General features: G+C 37.4%; 1 protein-coding gene across 2 annotated transcripts in view; it reads right to left on the bottom strand.

Annotated features, from left to right (window-relative positions):
* TRIM24 (tripartite motif containing 24) overlaps positions 1 to 20705 on the bottom strand; it is a 123450-nt gene that overhangs the window by 51555 nt on the left and 51190 nt on the right. For both annotated transcript variants that reach the window (XM_023250604.2, XM_019825074.3), the window contains exons 2-3: positions 11173 to 11291; positions 2842 to 2989 (exon numbers count right to left, since the gene is read on the bottom strand). In XM_023250604.2, coding sequence (XP_023106372.1) covers positions 2842 to 2989; positions 11173 to 11291 — 267 coding nt within the window. The remainder of the gene's footprint in view (positions 1 to 2841; positions 2990 to 11172; positions 11292 to 20705) is intronic.

Raw genomic sequence — 20705 nt, 5'->3', positions numbered from 1 at the left:
CTAGGTTTGTGGTACAGGGACACATGGTAGTGTGGTGAGCACAGCATAACGTGCAGACTTGTCCACTCACGATGTTGTACACCTGAAATTAACTTGACGTTGTGTGTCAACTAGACTTCAATTAACATCAAGAAAAAAGACACAGAATGTTAGGTATTCTCAGCATTTTAGAAGGAAAAGATAAATAAGCTTTTCATTCCAGAACTTCAAACTAACTCAGGAGAAAAATAAAGTATGTAGCTTAAAATGTGCTTTATGGAATTAAAAAGTCTTAAGAAAATAAGCAGATAAGTGAGTGTGACCCAACTCGACGTTTTCCACTCCAATATGGCAGAAGACTGTTTTAAACGGAATTCAGAAAATCTAATAAAAATGTATAAAGAACATGATTAAAAAAGTTATTTACCCACTTGTGCAAAAATCCTTACAGGGTACCCACTAACACAGAAATAATCATAAAGTTTTCACTATATACTGTAGTCCTCCATGTAACTTAATAGTTATCCAGAGTGAGGATAATATTGAGCAATGCTTGTGTATAATGTTAAATTTAAAAAAAATCAGAATACAAATAAGTATAATAATTGACTCAACAGTAAGCAGTTATTTCACTAATAATTAAGGGTAAAATCCAAACATTTCAGAAATAATCCCACTTCTAGAAATAACCACTATTAATAACCTAGTATGTGTTCTTATGGTTGTTTTTCTTTGTATATAACTACATACACTAGCAGGTATTTTGTTTTACAATATTGTCTACAGTAAGTACAGAGCTTCTGACTTAGATAATTAGAACATGTCATTCATTTATAGATTTCCTTTACTTATTGGAGAATTTAGATCCTGACTCAGTCATCTTCCTAGTCCTCAGTGTCACCATCACTCTGGATGAGTTAGAAGTTTACACAGATTGCCACATAAAAACAAGGCTCTCAGACTTTTTCATCTCCAGAGACCTGTACTCCATTTTAGTTCCTTACATCATGGTCCCACCCAAAACTTTGGATTGTGCTTAACTGCTTCATTTCTCTATTCACAGATTCAAACATCCACTCTAATAACGTCTACTTTTTAACCTTCCGGTTTTTAGTTAACCGCTCTCACTGTGCCTCCGTGATCTCTAGTTCCCAACAATTTCTTTCATCCTATCAACTGACAGTACTATCAACTTCATCTCCTTTATAGAGTTATAAAAAAAAATCCTTCCTTTCAATAAATGCCATTATTTGTACCCCTTCCTCTACTGAACTTCCAGAACACCTGTCCAGCTAAACCCCAATCCTAGAGAAGTTCAATTCTTCTCTATCTATACCAATCCCCACACTGCTGAAGCCTGATGGAGGAAGTTTTAAGGCCTATACATCAAATGTAACCTCAATGCTACCAAACATTCTCTGTTTCTGAAGTTGGAGCTCTCTTCCAACTAGAGTTCTTTCAAATATCCCTCACATTCCTTACCTTTAAATCTTATTTCCTCTCCTTTGTTTTTCAGTAGATGGCTGAATTCACAGAAAAAGAAGTCTGTCTAGCAGTAATCTGTTCAACGTGTCTGAACCTGTACCTGGTCTCTTTTGCCTTTTCCTCATCAGTACCTTCAGAAATCATATTCCCTTTTCCTGTGTCACCAGAATCCTAGCTTCATCTCGTTCTTCCTCCTCTTCTTGCATCTTACTTTCCAGGTACATCTAACTGTCTCCTCTGTAAATGTGCACCTGTACTTCAGTTTTCCCCACCCTCCTCCTTCTTTCGTTTGTCAAGCCCCAGATGTGGCCTCCAACCTAAATCCCCAAATCTGAGTCTGATGCTCCTTTGATGTGCTCCCGTGGAACTTATGAGACCAAAGTATGATTGCTAATTTGTTCGTAGTCTTCATCATACTAATAACTCTTGTGGGGGTAAAAGTGTGTTTTATTTACTTTTTCATCTCTAATACCCAGCAAAATTCCTGGAATATAGAATAGACATATGAACACTGGTTGACTTGAATTAAAAGCAATAAACTAATTTTTAAACAAAAATATATTAATGAGCCATAAAAATTAATGAAGTTCTGATAAATGCCACAACATGGATAAACCCTAAAAATACTATGGCGAGTGAAATAAGCCAGACACCAAAGGACAACTACTGTATGATCTTACTTGCAGAAATAAGCAAATTTGTAGAGACAGATAGTAGATTAGGGGTTAGCAAGGGCAGAGGAAAGAGGAGAATGAGCATTATTACTTATTGGGCACGGTTTCTTTCTGGGATGATGAAAAAACTGTGGAAACAGACAGTGGTGATGGTTGCCTAACACTGTAAATGCAATTAATGCGACTGAATTGTACTTGTAAAAGTGGTTTGAATGGCAAGTTTTAAGTTACATATATTTTAGTACAATAAAATATTAGTAATCTTTATAAGCGATACAATAAAAACTGAGAAGCCATAAATTACATAAAAAGCAGAACTTCTTCAGTTATCTACATATCAAATATCACAAAACCGGTTTACCACAACAATATCAGAGGGAAAAGAGTTGTAAAACTTTTGTTAAGCCCACCTCTTGTCACACCTTAGAAATAAGTGATGAGAGAAGTTTAAAAAGCAACTTTTTTTTTCATTTGCTGTACATTCGCACCAAATTAAGCCATTTATAGGAAGAGGAGGGTTTATATTTGTCATTTATATATGTCTTCAAATTTCAATTACAATATACACCTCCTTTTTTTAAAACAAAAAAAAAAGAAAAAAAACAGGAGTCTATTACAAGTGTATGAAAACAAAGTCAGTACAGGAAGGAAGATAAGGGTGGGAAGGATAGAGAAAAAGAGGTTAAAAGAACTAATTTATTACCTGGAGATACTTCCTCCTTCTGTCTCACAGTGTGGTCTTTTGTGAACTTCACTCTTTGATGAGCTCTGATGCATGTCTTGCAGAGCCACTCAACACACTCTACACAAAACCCATTAGCTTCTGCATTGTCCTCACAGCTTGTACACACCTAATAAGAGAAACATGTCACGTCAACTTTTAAGAAAAATGAAAAGGTGGTCAAACAACTCGTCATATAAAAATGATATACCAACCATACTTGGTCTCTATCGGTTATCTTAAGAGTGCTTGTAAATTTAAATTTATAAACTTATGAAACGGATATATAATACTGTCCTTCACTCAATATACAAATATTCCAGGCACTGTGCTAAGTGCTGAGGATAGAACAATGCGGAAAAGCAAACATGGTTCCTGCCCTATGATCCTGAGTGTCCTAGATGGGAGTGTGGGTTCATATCCCAGTTCCCCACTCATCAGCTGAGTAGTCTTGGGCAGGTTACTTAGAATGCTCTCTAAAATGAAGTTAATAACAGATTTTACTGAGTCGTGGTGAAGACTAAATGTGAAGCACACAAACATTACTGTAAGGCTCACACCAATACACAATTACACACTGAGAAGTGCCATAAAGTATGAGAAGTTGTAAGAGCATTATGATAGGGGAAACGATCTCATTTTAGTGGGGCTGGAGTACTGCAGAAAGTGAGAGATTACCCAGGCAAGGCTTTCTCTAAGGAGATCATATTAACATTAAGGTATGGAAGTTGAGTCATCAGTTATTAATGAAAAGCCTTCTAGGCAGAGAGAAGAGCATGTACAATAGCCTCCAGGCAAAAGGAGCACAGCAGGTTCAAAGAACTGGCACAAAGTAGGATCAAGGGGAAAGACTGGCAAGAGAAGAAGTGAGGGGCAAGGCAGGCAGGGGTCAGATCAAGCAGGATCATATATATGACAATTTTGGTCCTTGTCTGATGAAGTCTCCTAAAAGCTTTAAAGTAAGTGACATGGCCAGATTTGCAATTTTAAAAATCACTGTCACTGCAATATAGAGAATAGATTAGAGAAGGGGGAAGTGTTTCCTGCAGAGACAAGTAAGAGGGTTTTTTCAATGTTTTAGGTGAGAGTGGGTGGAAGTGGGAATAAATGAGGGAGATTGGGAGTGAAACTGACTGGTTCAGAAGATGCACTGGATACGGGAGGTGAAGAAGGGAAAGCTTCTTTGTTTCCAGCTTGTGTAACTTTACACGGTGTCACTATTCTCTGGGAACAGTTATTAAAGTTATAGAGAAGCAGTCCTTATGTTATCTTCTGTGATGGGGAAAAGAAATTCCGCCCCCCTCCCCCTCAGCTAAATTCCAAATACGTGGATAACATTTTCATTCATCGAACCTGTCTTTTCTTCAGCTCTTATCTTTAACCTTTCTAACATCATTTAAAGCCCCTGGATCCTACTTCCTAGAAACCATTTGGATTCCTTGATATCTCCAGATCCTCTTATCTCCCTCATGCCCTCTGGATATAACCCCCACTCTTCCTCCTCCCTCTGTAGATTTTTGTTAGAATCGGGAATTGTCTCATCCTTACTGCCTTAGCTTCAATTACGACGTCTTTAAAGATATAACCTAAAATTTAACCTCTAGGCTACACTATGCTACAAAAAAGAATGAGGACAGGGGCACCTGGGTGGCTCAGTCGGTTAAGCGCCCAACTTCAGCTCAGGTCATAATCTCACAGTTCGTGGGTTCGAGCCCTGCGTCGGGCTCTGTGCTGATAGCTCAAAGCCTGGAGTCTGCTTCAGATTCTGTGTCTCCCCTTCTCTCTCTGCCCCTCCCATGCTCATGCTCTCTCTCTCAATAATAAATAAAGGTTAAAAAAAAAAGAGAATGAGAGATCTCAGTATATGAAGTAAAATAAAAAAGCAGAGTAGAAAAGTAAATCATGCTAGTGCTTATCTAAGAAAGATGGGGATGGGTGAAATGACACTTGCTAATATTTTTTAAACATAAAACTACTTAAAATTACATATGAAATAATATTTTAAACAGAAGAATAAAGGAAATTAAATGGCTACCTATAGGGTAGATTAAACAGTGAGAGTCTAAATTCTCTCAATATACTGTATTTCATAAATTAAATTAAAAACATTAAATGCCCGGGGCACCTGGGTGGCTCAGTTGGTTGAGTGTCCAACTTCGGCTCAGGTCATGATCTTGCAGTTCATGAGTTTGAGCCCCACCATCAGGCTTTGTGCTGACAGCTTGGAGCCTGGAGCCTCCTTCAGATTCTGGGTCTCCCTCTCTCTATGCCCCTTCCCCAATCATGCTCTGTCTCTCTCTCCCTCTCTCTCTCAAAAATAAATAAATGTTAAAAAAAATTAAATGCCTAAAAATCAAAAGCAAATTAAACTATCAAGTGGGTGGTTTAACCACACAAAGAATTATTTATTTCAAGTAAACTTTAAAATATTACACTGTATGGTAACTCATGTTTAAATAAAAACTTAAAAAGAAAGTACGATTTGATTGACCATCGCCAGTGCATGCATGTAGTAATTGCTGGGTTCCTTGCTTTCTATTTTGACGGAAACAACTCTATAATTTCTACTTTCAGCACCATCTCTAGTCTTCTATAATCTTACTCTGCAAACTGTGTTTATGCTTTATGAGCTGGGTCCACATTGGATTCTAACAAGAGATGGTGCTGGAGGGAGACTGCAGTGCCAGAGGAAGAAGTACTTGATCATCTTAGCTGTCTTTTTATTTGCTTGCATTCTCCGTGAACATCAGACCCATCAATACTGCCTCACCCTGGCAGCAGCCGTTCCCTCCCCCAGCAGCACTTAGCACCAGACTACAGTTTTTCCAGTCCTCATGGAACCAGCTTTGGAGATACTGACACCGTAGGCTGACGCCTGCTCCTCTGAGGTCTGCAATCCCAAGGCTGAAACATCGCCTCTTCAGAGGTCTGAACTGACGTTCCACAAGACCCTTCTTCTAACTTTGACTAGTTTCTCCTTTTTCCCTCAGCCGCTTCCTTATGGTTGCTATCTCTATGATACTTTAAGTATTTATTTACCTTTCAGTAAGCAAGTTTATATCTAGTTAATTTTCAGGATTAAGATGGTTTCTGATTTTACCAAAACTGATACAGTATACCCTATAATATAATGTATAACATATATATTTGGAGAAAATAAATGATTTTGTCACTGTAATTAAGAACCAAGATTTCCAATACTGGATGAATGAGATAAATGTAAATATACACCACAAGTATATATTGATATTTGTAAGTCCAATTTAGATTTGTAGGTTTTACTGTTTTGCTTTTACATTTATTTTATCTTTTTTTTTTTCCTAGACAGTTGCTCCTTGTATATTTTCAAATACTAGGCACCCATTACCTCATAAGGAAGCACACTTTATTTTTGGAGAGTGCACTACTGAGCCAGATGAAATGCCTCCTCTTCTTAAGGTCTTCCAGATACAAGAATCTCAGAGATAGACGTTATGTCCTCCCTCAGTAACTTCTCATGAGCCTCAAATCAGGCTGTTTGCTTAGCAGTGGAATACATTCATATTTGGTAATCACAGACTTTACTCCCTCCGCTGAATGTGAATTTTCAGCAGATCCACGACTCTCCTGATAAATAAGCAGTCTTCTTGGTGCTGTTCACATGACCCTTCCATGGCAGTGAGGGTAGGGAAGGGAAACAGGGAGCCTTCTGTGACCCTCAACAGGGTCAAAGTAGAACGTCAAAGAATGGCTGCACTAGAGATGATCCTGACTCTGGTTATCCTAAGGGACAGCCCAGAAGGCAAGGCTACAACCCTTATTTCTCATATACTCTGCATGACACCAGGTCAAGCTACTAGCCAGCTCTGCAGAAAACTAACAGCAACAAAAACGTCACAGTTGGACATTTGGTATCATAAAGAACAAATACCTGTACACCAAATTTTTATATTATTTTTTTTTTAATTTTTTTTTTTTTAACGTTTATTTATTTTTGAAACAGAGAGAGACAGACCATGAACAGGGGAGGGGCAGAGAGAGAGGGAGACACAGAATCGGAAACAGGCTCCAGGCTCCGAGCCATCAGCCCAGAGCCCGACGCGGGGCTCGAACTCACGGACCGCGAGATCGTGACCTGGCTGAAGTCGGACGCTTAACCGACTGCGCCACCCAGGCGCCCCAAAATTTTTATATTATTATCTACCGGTTTGGGTATCAAGGGGATGAAGATTTAGTTTTTTTGATGTAGAGAACAGACACTTGCTGTTTGAACTCTTGAAGTTATTTCTCACATTTTTGCTCCAGAAATTTGTTCGTTTGGTAAGTATATTCTGACCACTAGGCTCCCTTTTCTGTTAAAAAAACTTGCACCTATGACTTTTCTAAAATCTCAGCCTTCTTAAAAATGCTAGTTTCCTTACTAAGGTTTACAGTTTTCTATCATCTAATACTCACTTGGCATTCTGTTTATCCTTTTCCCTGTCACTTAATAAACATTTCAGAAACTCTAACACGGTTCTTTCCAAAATTCCATGTGTTTGAAGATCCTTTGACTGTGCCCCAGGAGATACTATGTGGCCTAAATTCAAAACCAAGCCAGATGGACTTGTTTATTCTTTTTTACTGACATATAATTAACACAGTTATATTAGCTTCAGGTGTACAATTTTAGGATTCAATAATTCTATATATCCCTCGGTGCTCAACACTGTAAGTGTAGTCACTTCTCTTTTTTAAAGTGAATACCCCTAGCACCCATACTGTGGTCTCCAGATACCATGTGTGACTAAAAGAAACCAAAGATCCTAACAAAATCTCGTCAAAACACAAAGTAGGGAAGACAGCAAGGACTACTGCGATTCTATCAGAATGACTCAGGAATCAATGTGAGGCTCCTATTGCCAAGATGGCACAATTTGATCATCAATTAAAAACAACTAACTACTTCAACACCTTTTATATTAAAAATCCATGAGTTCATAAAGATACAAACACACCACTCATTAGTTATCTCCGAAGAACGCTAAGAAACTAAGTCACTATTCTAAAAATTAGCAACTAAAGGAAATGAACCAAGTACTTAACCTACCTTTGCTATGTATGGAACCAAAGAATAAATGAAGGAAGGCTTCTGTTTCTCTTCCAGATAAGAAATATAGGGGAATGACAGAATGAGAATGCCACAATTTTTCAAAGCCCTAATTTAATATGAAATCATGGTGGTGATCATTAATGGTCATTGACATTAGAAAAAAGACAGATAAAACTCATATGCCTCCTGATTGAAGTACACACAGACATATGGATGAAAGTATTCTTATGCCCCCTAACCCAAAAGGACCTGAAATGAAATCAGCTTCTACCTATTTACTGTCAGTATACACAAAATACAAGAAACAGAGAAGCATGTTAAATGACTTTATGAAGATGGTCAGCAAAATGCAGAATAAGGCTAACTCCACAGGACTAACACCCAGTTTATCTAACAAATATGTTTAAAGGGAGGAAAAAGAAAACTAGTGAAGTAAAGGGGTATTTTGAGATTAATTAAAAGATAGATTTGAGACAAATCAACCAAATGCCCTGTGTAGGCCTTAATGGATCCTTATAGAAACAAACCACTGTTTAAAAAAAGAAACCATAAGAATTAGAGACACATATCACTGGGTGTTTGATGATATTAAGGTTTAACTGTAAAATTTTTTACATGTGAAATTAATATGCTGGTTAGGTTTATAAAAAATTATTTTTCCAAAGAAGTACTGAAAGATTTATGGATTAGATGATATAATGCCTGGGATTACCCTCAACATAATATAGTATGTGGAAGGGTGTCAGGATAAACATAAAACAAGAGTTAATGGCTACTAAGCTAGGTATCTGTACATGGGAGTTTGTTATGTGAAACTGTCCCTTCTCTTGGTAATGCCTAAAATTATCTGTAACAAACATTTTTTAAGCTTTATCTTTGTTCAGCTACGAACTATCCTCAGAGCTCCAGTTTGACCACAGATGACATCAACTTAGTCTCAGAGGCAAACTCAATCACATTCAAAACCATTCTCTATCTACTTCCCTTACCTCTTAATCTCTGTGAAAAGCACCACCATCTTGGCAGTGAGGTCCCTCTCACCTCCACATCCAATCAGGTACATCAAAACCTTGTGTGAGCTGTAACTTATCCCCTTCTTTCTCGTATTGCCACTAGGCTAGCTCAGCTCTCAATACCTTTTGCCTAGGCCTTTCTACCTCCAATTCATCCCACATTATTACCTCTCTAGTCTTCATTCCCAAAATACCCCTAACAAGTACCCTATTCCTGAACCAGGTTTAACACTCTCCTAGCCTCACTTACCTACATTGAAGATGTCAATTTGGACTCTATTTCTAGTTTAACTGATTATAACTTCTTCCCATTATGTTTCTGTGACCAAAATAGAGTCAATAAACTTACTAAAAACTAATTGATATACAGAGGAAAAAAGCAGCCTCTTAGATTTGTCCTTTAGATTAGAATCCCTTCAGTTCTCATCTCTTATCATCGTCAATTCGTATCAGATCATTATTCCATCCTGTTGATTATTTATGCTGCTTTGCTTTTGAATTTTCTGGATTGAGCATGCATGTGTACTACTAGAGTTCAAGTGATATGACTAACAAAGTTTATGTAGTATAAATATAATCATATATGAAAGTGACATGACACTCTAGAAGACAAAAAAATCAGTAGTATTCACAGGGAAACTTTCAGAAGAGCTAAGTACTTGACACTGTAGTTCACATAATAACTACATTTCTATTCTTTAAAGCCGGTTTCACAACAATTAGTAAGTTTATTCTCTGCATTAAGCCCTGGTTTGGCCTTTGATGAACTGTGGATACTTTATTATTTTTTTTTTTTTAACTTTTTTTTTTAACATTTATTTATTTTTGAGAGAGAGACTGAGCGTGAGCTAGAGAGGGGCAGAGAGAGGGGGAGACACAGAATCTGGAGCAGGCTCCAGGCTCCACAGAGCCCGATGTGGGGCTCGAATTCACAAACTATGAGATCATGACCTGAGTTGAAGTCAGACACCACTCAGGCGCCCCTGAACTGTGGACACTTTTGAAACAAAAGGGGTATTTTTGTTAGTAACAGATGTATTTAAGATGAGCCCTAAATTCCCACAGTTCCCCCAAGAAACCAATAAGAAAAGCTGAAAGTGAAAAGTACAGAAACTTAGCTATGTGATTAGTAAAGTATCTTAAAGATTACTTTTTAGATTTTTACATTTTAGATTAATAATCATTTTCTTCTCATAGATTCAATTCCTTCACAGATCTAGTGCTCTAAATTAAAGGAACTGCCTAGAGAAATCATCAATCAATCCTAATTCAAAAGTAGACTAATATACTACGCTTAGTGTACACTACAGAATCCATCCCAGCTCACCTCCACGAGAGGCACTACAGTGCATCTTCCAGGGACTGGACATCTAGATAGATCTAAGGGGCCAATAGAAATGTTCTACATGTGGGATATGGAAGTGGGGAAAAGAGAAAAACACCCGTGGGCCTCTAAGTGCAATACCCGGACAATGTTACCAAATGAGGCTTTGAAAGAAATACCATGCAGAAATTTTAAGAAATTTTTTTCTTAATACCATTAAGAAATTTTCTTAAAATGTGAAACCATAGTAATCAAAGACATGCAATTTTTCATATGTATCATTATAGAGTTCATCATTAAAACAGAAAAAAATGAAAAAAGGGGTCTTAAAATTTAGAAAATCTGTCACTATATAGTAAAATTGCAAAAAAAAAAAAAAAAAAGAAATACATAGAGTAAAATTACAAAAAAATGAAATACTATCAAATACAGAATAATGGTTTCCTCTGAAGGGAAAGGGAAGGTGAGGGTACAAGCAAGGCTTCTGTATTGGCACTGTTTTAATCCTTAAGATGAATTATTCATTATTCTTTATATTCCTTTTAAAATATTACATAATTTGATAGACATAATGGTCAAAAGGGGGTCAGACACCTTTTATTTTAGCGTCCTTCAGTAACTTAGGCTGCTTCATTAAGAGAAGGCAATATGGGGCGTCTGGGTGGCTCAGTCAGCTAGGCGTCCGAATTCAGCTCAGGTCATGATCTCGCAGTTCGTTCGTTCAAGCCCCACGTTGGGCCCTGTGCTGACAGCTTGGAGCCTGGAGCCTGCTTTGATTTTGTGTCTCCCTCTCTCTCTGCCCCTAACCACTTGCATTCTGTCTCTCTCTCAAAAAAATAAACAAACATTAAAAAAAAAAAAAAAAAAAAGAGGAGGCAAAACATTTTAAGGCTTAATACACTTACCTGATTAGACTTTTCTACTGTACTGCTGGGAACCTCAGTAGTGTCCTTCACAAAAAAATTATCTATGATGTGTCTCTCTGCACATTCTTGGCTGCAAACTGGACATCGAATGACTCCAACTGGGAAAGACAAAATTGCGTTCTAAGTTTTTTTGGTTTGTACAGCATAATGATTTGACTGTTTGTATTTAAATGCAAAATGATCACCGCGATAAGTTCAGTTAACATCTGTCACCATGCAGAGTTACAAAAGTTTTTGTGAGAATTTTCAAAACACTCTCCAAGCTACTTTCACATATGCAATACAGTACTATTAACTACAGTCACCATGCTATATATTACATCCCTATGACTTATTCCTTTTATGAATGGGAACTTGTACCTTTTGACCCCTTTCATTCATTCCACCCACCCATGATCCGCCACATCTCAGGCAACCACCAATCTGCTCTCTATATCCATGAGCTCTCATTCTAAGTTTTAATACAAAAATACAAAGCACTAAATGAGCACATCTCACTTAAACTGTAACTGGGTTCTTTTACAATGTCCACTCTCTTCAAACTCATACCTGTCACTACTTAACACAAAGCAATTCAGTTTATATACATATATGAATTATAAGTATGCATGTGTGTACCTTAAATAAAGTAGGTGTGGGATATACCTAATAATGACTAAAACTTCATTATTCTAAATGAGATTCCACCCGCCCCCCACCCCCCCGAAAAAGCATCCCTATGGGCTGCTCTTTTTATTGTTTAGCAACTTCTCCTAGCAGCGGTTTTCAAATTTACATGTGTAGAACCACAGGGGAGATGTTTAAAAGAAAAGAGTTCGAGGGGAAACTGAGTGGCTATGTCAGTTGAGTGCCGGACTCTTGATTTTGGCTGAGGTCATGATCTCACAATTTGTGGGACTGAGCCCCGAGTGGGGCTCATGCTGAGAGCACACAGTCTGCTTGGGATTCTTTCTCTGCCACTCCCTCGTTCACACTCTCTCTCCCTGAATGAATGAATGAATGAATGAATGAATGAATGAATGAATACAGAGTTCTGATTTTCTCTGGACCTATTGAACCAGGATTTCTGAAAGGGGAGCACAAAGATACTTGTTTTGCTTAAAATCTCCATGGGAAATTATTAAGAAACACTATTTAGTTTCCTTTAACAAGTGCAAACAGTGTTCCTTTGGGGGAGGAGAGAAATCATCTTCCATAGTACTTGGGAAATCAATAAATAATTTTGAATTAAGATCTAAATTTTTGACTAAAATTTTAAAAATCTAATATTCATTTGATGCTGTAATTTGTACCAAGGAGACTGCAATAATGTTCCCGGGTACATTTTTTTGGAAAATGAAATGCATATGAATGAATACAAAGCAACCCAAAGGCCATTTTCATTTGTATATACAAGCACTATTTTTTTTAATTAAAAAGAACCTATTTTACTTTACAATAGCAACAAAAATATACTAACTACTCAGAAATAATTGTTTTAAATATATAATGTCATTGTGGAGAAAAATGGTAAGCTAAATTTAGAAACCTTTAAAAATATCTAAGAAAAATCATGTTCGTGATGGTAAAGATACCAATTCTCTCCAAACATCTATACATTCAATGCAGTTTTAATAATCCCAATAGGAATTTCAATAGAATCTTGATAAGCTGGGAGACATTGTCTACCAAATAACAAGACTTACTCTAAAGCTATAGTAAATAAAATGGTGTGAAATTTATGTAAGGATAAAAAAATGGAAAAGAATACACATAAAAGGCTCACATATAAGTACATTTTATACATGACAGATGTGGCACTAGAAATCAATGGGAAAAGAGATGAACTTTTCATGGTGCTATAGTTCTCTAACATGGGAGGGGGATGAATTAGATCACTACTCAGTTAAAAACAATAATTCTTTTAAAAGATTAAGAACTTTAAAACTTTCGCAAGGAAATGTAAGAAAACATCTCTGTAACCTTAGGGCAGGAATAAAATTCTCAATCAAGAAACAAAAAGCAAGAGATTAAGGGAAATATTAATGAATTCAATTTCACTCAAGAACTACAGCTAGTCTAAAGATACACCCAACATGTGCTGACAAAGAATAATAAAAATCCACAAATTAGGTGACAATGCATTTCTAAAAAGAGAAAGATTGAGTAAGCATATTTTTCCTTATTCCTCCAGATAAGTACAGCTAAAAACTCTAGGCCTTCTATATGAAACAATCGTAAGAACACTGAAAGGTAGAGAGAAGGCGGCAGACTAGCTACAGATCTCAGAACCCAAGGAACGACAGTGATAAGTTCACTGGATTTTCTTTTAGCCCCATGTATTCCAAAGTGGATGTTCATGAAGTCACCATCCTAGGAACATCAACAGGTATAAACAAAAAAAACTATCCCACAGAAACCTTCTGTGGAAGGACGGTCCAGGAAAGGGGGAGCCTACCAAGACAAAACTTTTAGACAATAACTGCTCTACTCCAGCCAAACACCACAGATAAAACTGTGCTCCCTTTCCCACCAGCGCAGGCCCAGTGGGAAGCCTAGACTTCCACTAGCAGAAATCAAGTACCCCCACTACGCACTGCTGTGTGTGTCAGAGAAGGCTGGTGGGGACCCGGGGCTTTCATCCTTACTGGGCGCTAATGGAGCTTTCATCCTGCAGTGTCAGTGGAGACCACATGAAGAGCCTGATTTTACACTTCCAGGACATAATGAGGTACTCCTCTATCTCTACGCTGGAATGGGAGTTAGAAAAGGCCTATTGGGGGGCGCCTGGGTGGCTCAGTTGGTTGGGCGACCAACTTTGGCTCAGGTCATGATCTCACAGTTTGTGAGTTCGAGCCCTGCATCGGGCTCTGTGCTGACAGCTCAGAGCCTGGAGCCTATTTCAGATTCTGTTTTCTCCCCTTCTCTCTGCCCCTCCCTTGCTCACGCTCTGTGTCTCTCTCTCAATAATAAATAAATGTTAAAAAAAAATTAAAAGAAAAAAAGAAAAAGCCTATTGGACATTCAGAACTTTTACCACTGCCTACCAGTAACCTCCTGTCCCTCTGTCCCCACTCCTTAGATGTGTCAATAAAGAACACATGAGCAGCAGTTAATAGACATCCATTTGCCCTATCAACCAGGGAGGTATCAAGAAGTACCAAGAGACTTCCACATCATCTACTGGTAAGGAGGAGGCCCTCCTCTTCCAGATGTCAAGGGAGGCAGAGTAAGGAACACAAACTTCAATTTCTACCTCATAAGAGGCAGAAAATAATAAATATAAGGGCAGAGACCAATGGAATTGAAAACTGAAAAGTCATTGAAAGAAAAAGCTGGTTATTTGAAAAGGCCAATAAAATTAACAAACTTTCACCAAGACTGAAGATGACAAAGGAGAAGATATAATTTAGCAAACATAAAGAATGAAAAAGGGAGTATCACTACAGACCACATGGACATCTAAAAGGTAACAGAGGAATACTAACACTAGTCAGAGAAATTTAATGATGTAAGTGAAACAAACTCCTCAAAGAGTGCAACCTACTATAACTTACCCAATATGAAATAATTTCAATAGCACCCTATTTGGAAATTGGCTCTAAACAAACCAAAGTACTTAGGTGTAAACCAAACAAAACGTGTATTGGACTTATACGCTGAAAACTACAAAACTCTAAGGAGAGAAATCAAAGAAGATCTAGATAAATGGAGAGACATAAAGTGTTCACGGACAGGGATAATCAGTGTAATAAAGATGTCAATTCTCTTTAATGTGAGCTGTGGGTTTAACACAATTCCTAATATGCTGGCAACATTTTATTTGTAGATGCAGACAAGATTAGTTTAAAATTTATATAGAAAGGCAAATGTACAATAATAGCTAAATCAATATTGGAAACAAGAATAGAGGAACTGTTCTATCCAATTTCAAGACTGTAATCAAGAATGTCTGTTACTGACTAAAGGATAGACACCGATGAATAAAACAGAACAGAGAAATGAAATAGATCCACACCAGTAGGGTCAACCCATTTTTGACAAATGCGTAAAAGCATCTTAATGCTGAAGTTACAAAATGCTGATGAGAGATATACTGTGTTCACAGATTGGAGGACTCATTTCAGTAAAGACGTTGATTCTCCCCAAATGGATCTACAGATCAATATACTCCTATCAAAATCCTAAGCAAGATTTTTTTAGAAGTATAGACAAGGTTAATCCAAGATTTATGTGGATAAGGAAAAGAACTAAAATAGCTAAAGCAGTTTTGAAAAAAAGAAAGTGAGAGGAACCACTAACCAATTTTAAGACTTATATAGATAGAGTAGTTGAGACAGGGTGGTATTGGCAGGATAGACACATAGATGAAAGGAACAGAATAGAGCATCCAGAAATACACCCACATAAGCCCAACTGATTTTTGACAAAAGTGTGAAAATAATTCAGTGGAAGGAAATACTTTTCAACAAATTACACCGGAGTAATTGGGTATTCATAGGCAAGAAATTGAGCCTCAACCTAAACTTTACATTTTACATAAGATTAACTCAAAGTGGATCAGATTTTAATACCAAACATAAATCTATAAAAACTTTAGAAGTGAACAGGAGAAAATCTTAAGGGCGTAGGACTTGAAGAGTTCTTAGACATATCAACAACACAACCCATCATTAAAGAACATGGATGAATTTGATTTCATCAAAATTAAAAACTTTGCTCTGCGAAATACTTGTGAAGATGGAAAAAAAAAAAAAAACCACCACACAATGGGCGAAAATATTTGCAAACCAGAGGTCTGACAAAGGATACATATCTACAATATATAAACAACTCTCAAAACTCAATAAAGGAACAAACATCCCAATTAGAAAATAAGCTAAACACATGAAGAGATATTTTACCAGTGGGGATATATACATGTCAAATAAGCACACGATAGGATGTTTCACATCACCAGCCATCAGGTAAACACAAATTAAGATTATGACAAGATACTAATACATAGGTATTATCGCTACTTTTTTTGGATCGCTCATACATGCCCAGCGGGAATGTATAATGGTACAGTCACTCTGTAAAATAGTTTGGCAGTTTCTTAAAAATTAAGCATAATGTTAATCATATGAATTGACAGTCTCACGCCTGGACATTTATTTGGTGTTCTCCTTGTATGTACTGCTTTATATTCCTAAAGATGAATAAACAGAGATCAGTAAACCTTGTTAACCTGATCAAGGTCACAGAGCAGTGGAGCTATGATCTAAATTCATTGCTGACTGACCCAAGCGCAGGCTCCGTACTACTACACTTTACAAAAATATTTTAGAAAACATGGGTTAATAGATCACCTCATTTCGACAGATAAGATATTAGTCCATGAATTAAGAATCCTATTTGGCTCTCTTTTCCTCCCTGGCTGCTTGAAGCTCAGCTGCCATCATGAACAACATAGTAACTATCCAGACCAGGAAGTTCATGACCAACTCATTACTTCAGCAGAAACACATGGTCACTGATTTTCTTCACCTCAGAAACCCAGCAGTACCTAAGCCAGAAATTCGGGGAAAACTAGCCAAAGTGTACAAGACCAAGGAGATGTCTTCTTTGTATTTAGATTCAGAATCCACTTGCTGGTGGCAGGAAAATTGGCTTTGGTATGATTTGTGATCCCTTGGATTATGCAAAGAAAAATGAATCCAAACATAGATGTGCAAGGCATGTCCTAAACGAGAAGAAAAAGATGTCAAGAACACTGCGAAAAAACTCAAGAACAGAAAGAAGAAAGTCAAGGGGACTGCAAAAGCCAATGTTAGTGCTGACAAAAAGAAGGGGTAAAGATCCTGCAGTGACTTGATCTGTGGTGATCATGCAGATTTTTCATGAGAGGATTAATAAACTAAAAACTTTAAAAAAATAATCTAATTTGTGTAAGGGGCTGAATTTGACCTAAATCAATTTAAAATCCAAATAAATGCTAACTTAACAGTATCTTTTTAACCATAGAGTTAATGGGGAAATTTAATTAAAAAAATTTTTTTTAATGTTTATTTTTGAGAGAGACAGAGTGCAAGTTGGGGAGGGGCAGAGAGAGGGAGACACAGAATCCAAAGCAGTCTCCAGGCTCTGAGCTATCAGCACAGAGCCCGACATGGGGCTCAGACCCACAAACGGTGAGATCATGACCTGAGCCTAAGTCGGGCGCTTACCCAACTGAACCACCCAAGAGCCCCTAATTTTTGTTAAGATTTTATTTTATTTTTTAAAAGTAATCTGTACATCCAATGTGGGGCTCAAACTCACGACCCCAAAATCAAGAGTCCCATGCTCTACCAACTGAGCCAGCCAGGTGCCTCAGAAAATTTAATTTCTATTTGACCAAGTGTGAGTACATTTATAGTTCCTCTGCATATATTGGTAGAGATTAGCATCCAGAATATATCCTTCCAGAAACTGGAAGGATTAAAATCTGATTAACTAAAGAAAAATAATTCTCTAAGAAGTGTTGAGATTTTTACTTTTATCACTCATCACTATGAGTGTTTAATGGCCATGGTTGTTTCTTTTTGTTATTTAATTAGGTTGAAAAAAAAATTTTTAATGTTTATTTACTTTTCAGAGAGAGACAGAGCGAGTGAGCAAGCAGGGGAAGGGCAGAGAGAGAAAGACACAGAATCTGAAGCAGGCTCCAGGCTCTGAGCTGTCAGTCCAGAGCCCAATGCAGGGCTTGAACTCATGAACTGTGAGATCATGACCTGAGCCAAAACTGGACACTTAACCGACTGAGCCACCCAGGCGCCCCTAGGTTAAAAATCTTTTAAGTGGTATGTACCTTCCATTAAGTCTGTTTTCTAACGTTACCTTTGATGACGCCTGCAACCCCACCTACCTTCCTGTACAAATAATCCCATCTTGTTCTAATTCTTCCCCCCTCCCCCACATTTATCCTTTTATTTATTTATGTTTATTGTTTATTGTCTAGCAATCCCAAATAGAACATAAATGCCACGAGGGCAGATTTTAGTCTGTTTAGTTCACTGGTATTCCAAGACAATTAAAAATGTACCTGGCACAGCGCTCAATAAATATTTGGTGAATAATGAATAAACTGCTTAGTAATATATATACTGTATGATTCACAATTCCAACATTGAGAAACTCTTATACTGTAGCATCAGGAGACATGCTCAAGAATGTTCATCACAGCATTTTTCACAAAAACCCATAACTGGAAACAACCCAAATGTCCATCAACAGTAGAAATAAAATCCTAAGTTATATTTAATAAAATACTTCATAGCAATGAAATCAATGTACTTAAGTGTTATCAACATGACTAAATCCCCAAAATTATTTTGAGTAAAGAAAGGAAGTCCTAGCAGAATATATATACCATTTAAGTTCAAAAATCCAAATAAAATATTTTATGTAAAGTATACCTAGCTGATGAACTATAAAGAAAAGCATTTATTTAAATATGTTGATTCACTCACTAGAGCTGCGTTGCTCTGAGGCTTATTAGTCCCCTAGTGACTAGTCTAGAGTTAGAAGAGAGCTCTGACAAAAGCCAGCAGATCTCTGACTGGGTCTGAGGTCTCAATCGCACCATCCATCTCCTTGACTTGGGTGCTAATGATTAGCACACAAGTCTGGACAATGGCTAGGCCTAGCAGAGAGGAAAGAAACAGCACTTCCTCCCTAGTACTAACTTCAACCCATCTACTGTTCCTGAACTAGACTCCTTCCTAGGCCTAGGAAGATGGATGGATGGTGCAAATGAGACCTCAGACCCAGTCAGAGATCTGCTGGCATTTGTCAGAGCTCTCTTCTAACTCTAGGCTAGTCACTAGGGGACTAATAACCCTCAGAGCAACCCAGCTCTAGTGAGTGAATTAACTAAGTATAATCCCCATTTTACAGATCAAAAAACTCATCACCATCACTTGTCCATGGTCATACTACTACTAAGCAGCAAATCTGGGATTTCAATCCTGCCTAATGACACATCTTCTATACATTCTACATGGAACATATTTAAATAAAAAAGATAAAATATGAACCTTAAAACCATATACACCTAGGTTATTCCTTTTCATTGATTTCTCTATAACCCCTAAATCTTTCGAGCCTGTGTTTCCTCTTCTGTAAAACAACAGTAAATGATCATCATGATGATAATGGTTACCATGTTGAGAGCTTACTGTGTGCCAGTTATTGTGCTAAATGTTTCACATTCGTTAGAACAAATTTGAGGCAGGATTTTTATAAGGATTATATGAATAAATGTATAAAAAAAGCCTAACAATGTCAGGCTAGTACCTGGTAAACCTGTGCATTATGAACTTTGTGCCTTCCAATTAAAATTAGGCTAACAGTTGACTCCTGAAAGGACCAGCATGAACTTATCTACCTGATTCCCTCAAAGTATGATCTACTAACATTACAAATGAATTGAGTCACAGATGCACTTCTACCTAGATGTAACAAAATGTTGGTGTATCTTAAATTTGTGTCTCTTCTCAAACTTCATTCCAAGTCTAAGATTTGTCAACATAAGAAAAATCAGACACTGCATTTATAAACTAAATAACTGAATGTTTGTATGAAGAAAGTGATTTTTTTGACACACTATCCTGGGAAGGCCGAGAATACTCTAGAGACATAACTCAACTCTCATTTTTGAAAAGGGAAAAGCTGAAATACAAAAGGAAAGTAGGGAGTCAACTTTAATTAAAGAGAAACAGTAAAGCAAATGGATCTCACAAATGCTATAAACTGCTTCTGTTAGCTGAGAGCAAGGTAAGAGCACTACAGAGTATGTGGTGGGAAGTAGCTAAACAAGGAAACCACTATTTATTGAAACAAGTAACACTTCAGTATTACATTTTTCTGCATTTTATTTTTATTTTATGTTTGTTTATTTTTGAGAGAAAGAGATAGAGGGAGAGTCGGGGTGGGCAGGGCGACAGAGAGAGGGAGACACAGAATCAGAAGCAGGCTCCAGGCTCTGAGCTGTCAGCACAGAGCCTGACATGGGGCTGGAATACACAAACCATGAGATCATGACCTGAGCCAAAGTCAGATGCCTAAATGACTGAGCCACGCAGGTGCCCTTATTTTTCTATATTTTATTTTATATTTAAAATATTTTATATTTATAATATTTTATATTTAAATTTTTTTTTAATGTTTATTTAGTTAGAGAGAGAGAGAGAGAGAGCGAGCAGGGGAGGGGCAGAGAGAGAGAGAGGGAGACGCAGAATCCGAAGCAGGCTCTAGTCTCCGAGCTGTGAGCACAGAGCCCGATGCAGGGCTCGACCTCACAAGCTGTGAGATCATGACCTGAGCCGCAGTCAGACGCTTAACTCACTGAGCCACCCAGGCACCCCTATTTTCTGCATTTTAAAGGAAAAGGACTTATGGAGTTATAAATTCATTACCCATCTAAATGTAAGTTTCTGTGTTGGTGAAGTGAAATCGTGAAACATGTTTAGACAACTGTTAAGGTCACATGACTGATGTAGGAAATTAAT

Source organism: Felis catus, chromosome A2 (genome assembly GCF_018350175.1).
Source record: "Felis catus isolate Fca126 chromosome A2, F.catus_Fca126_mat1.0, whole genome shotgun sequence".
NCBI lineage: Eukaryota > Metazoa > Chordata > Mammalia > Carnivora > Felidae > Felis > Felis catus.
Note: the sequence above shows the minus strand (reverse complement) of the source record. Positions and strands in the feature narration are given on the sequence as shown.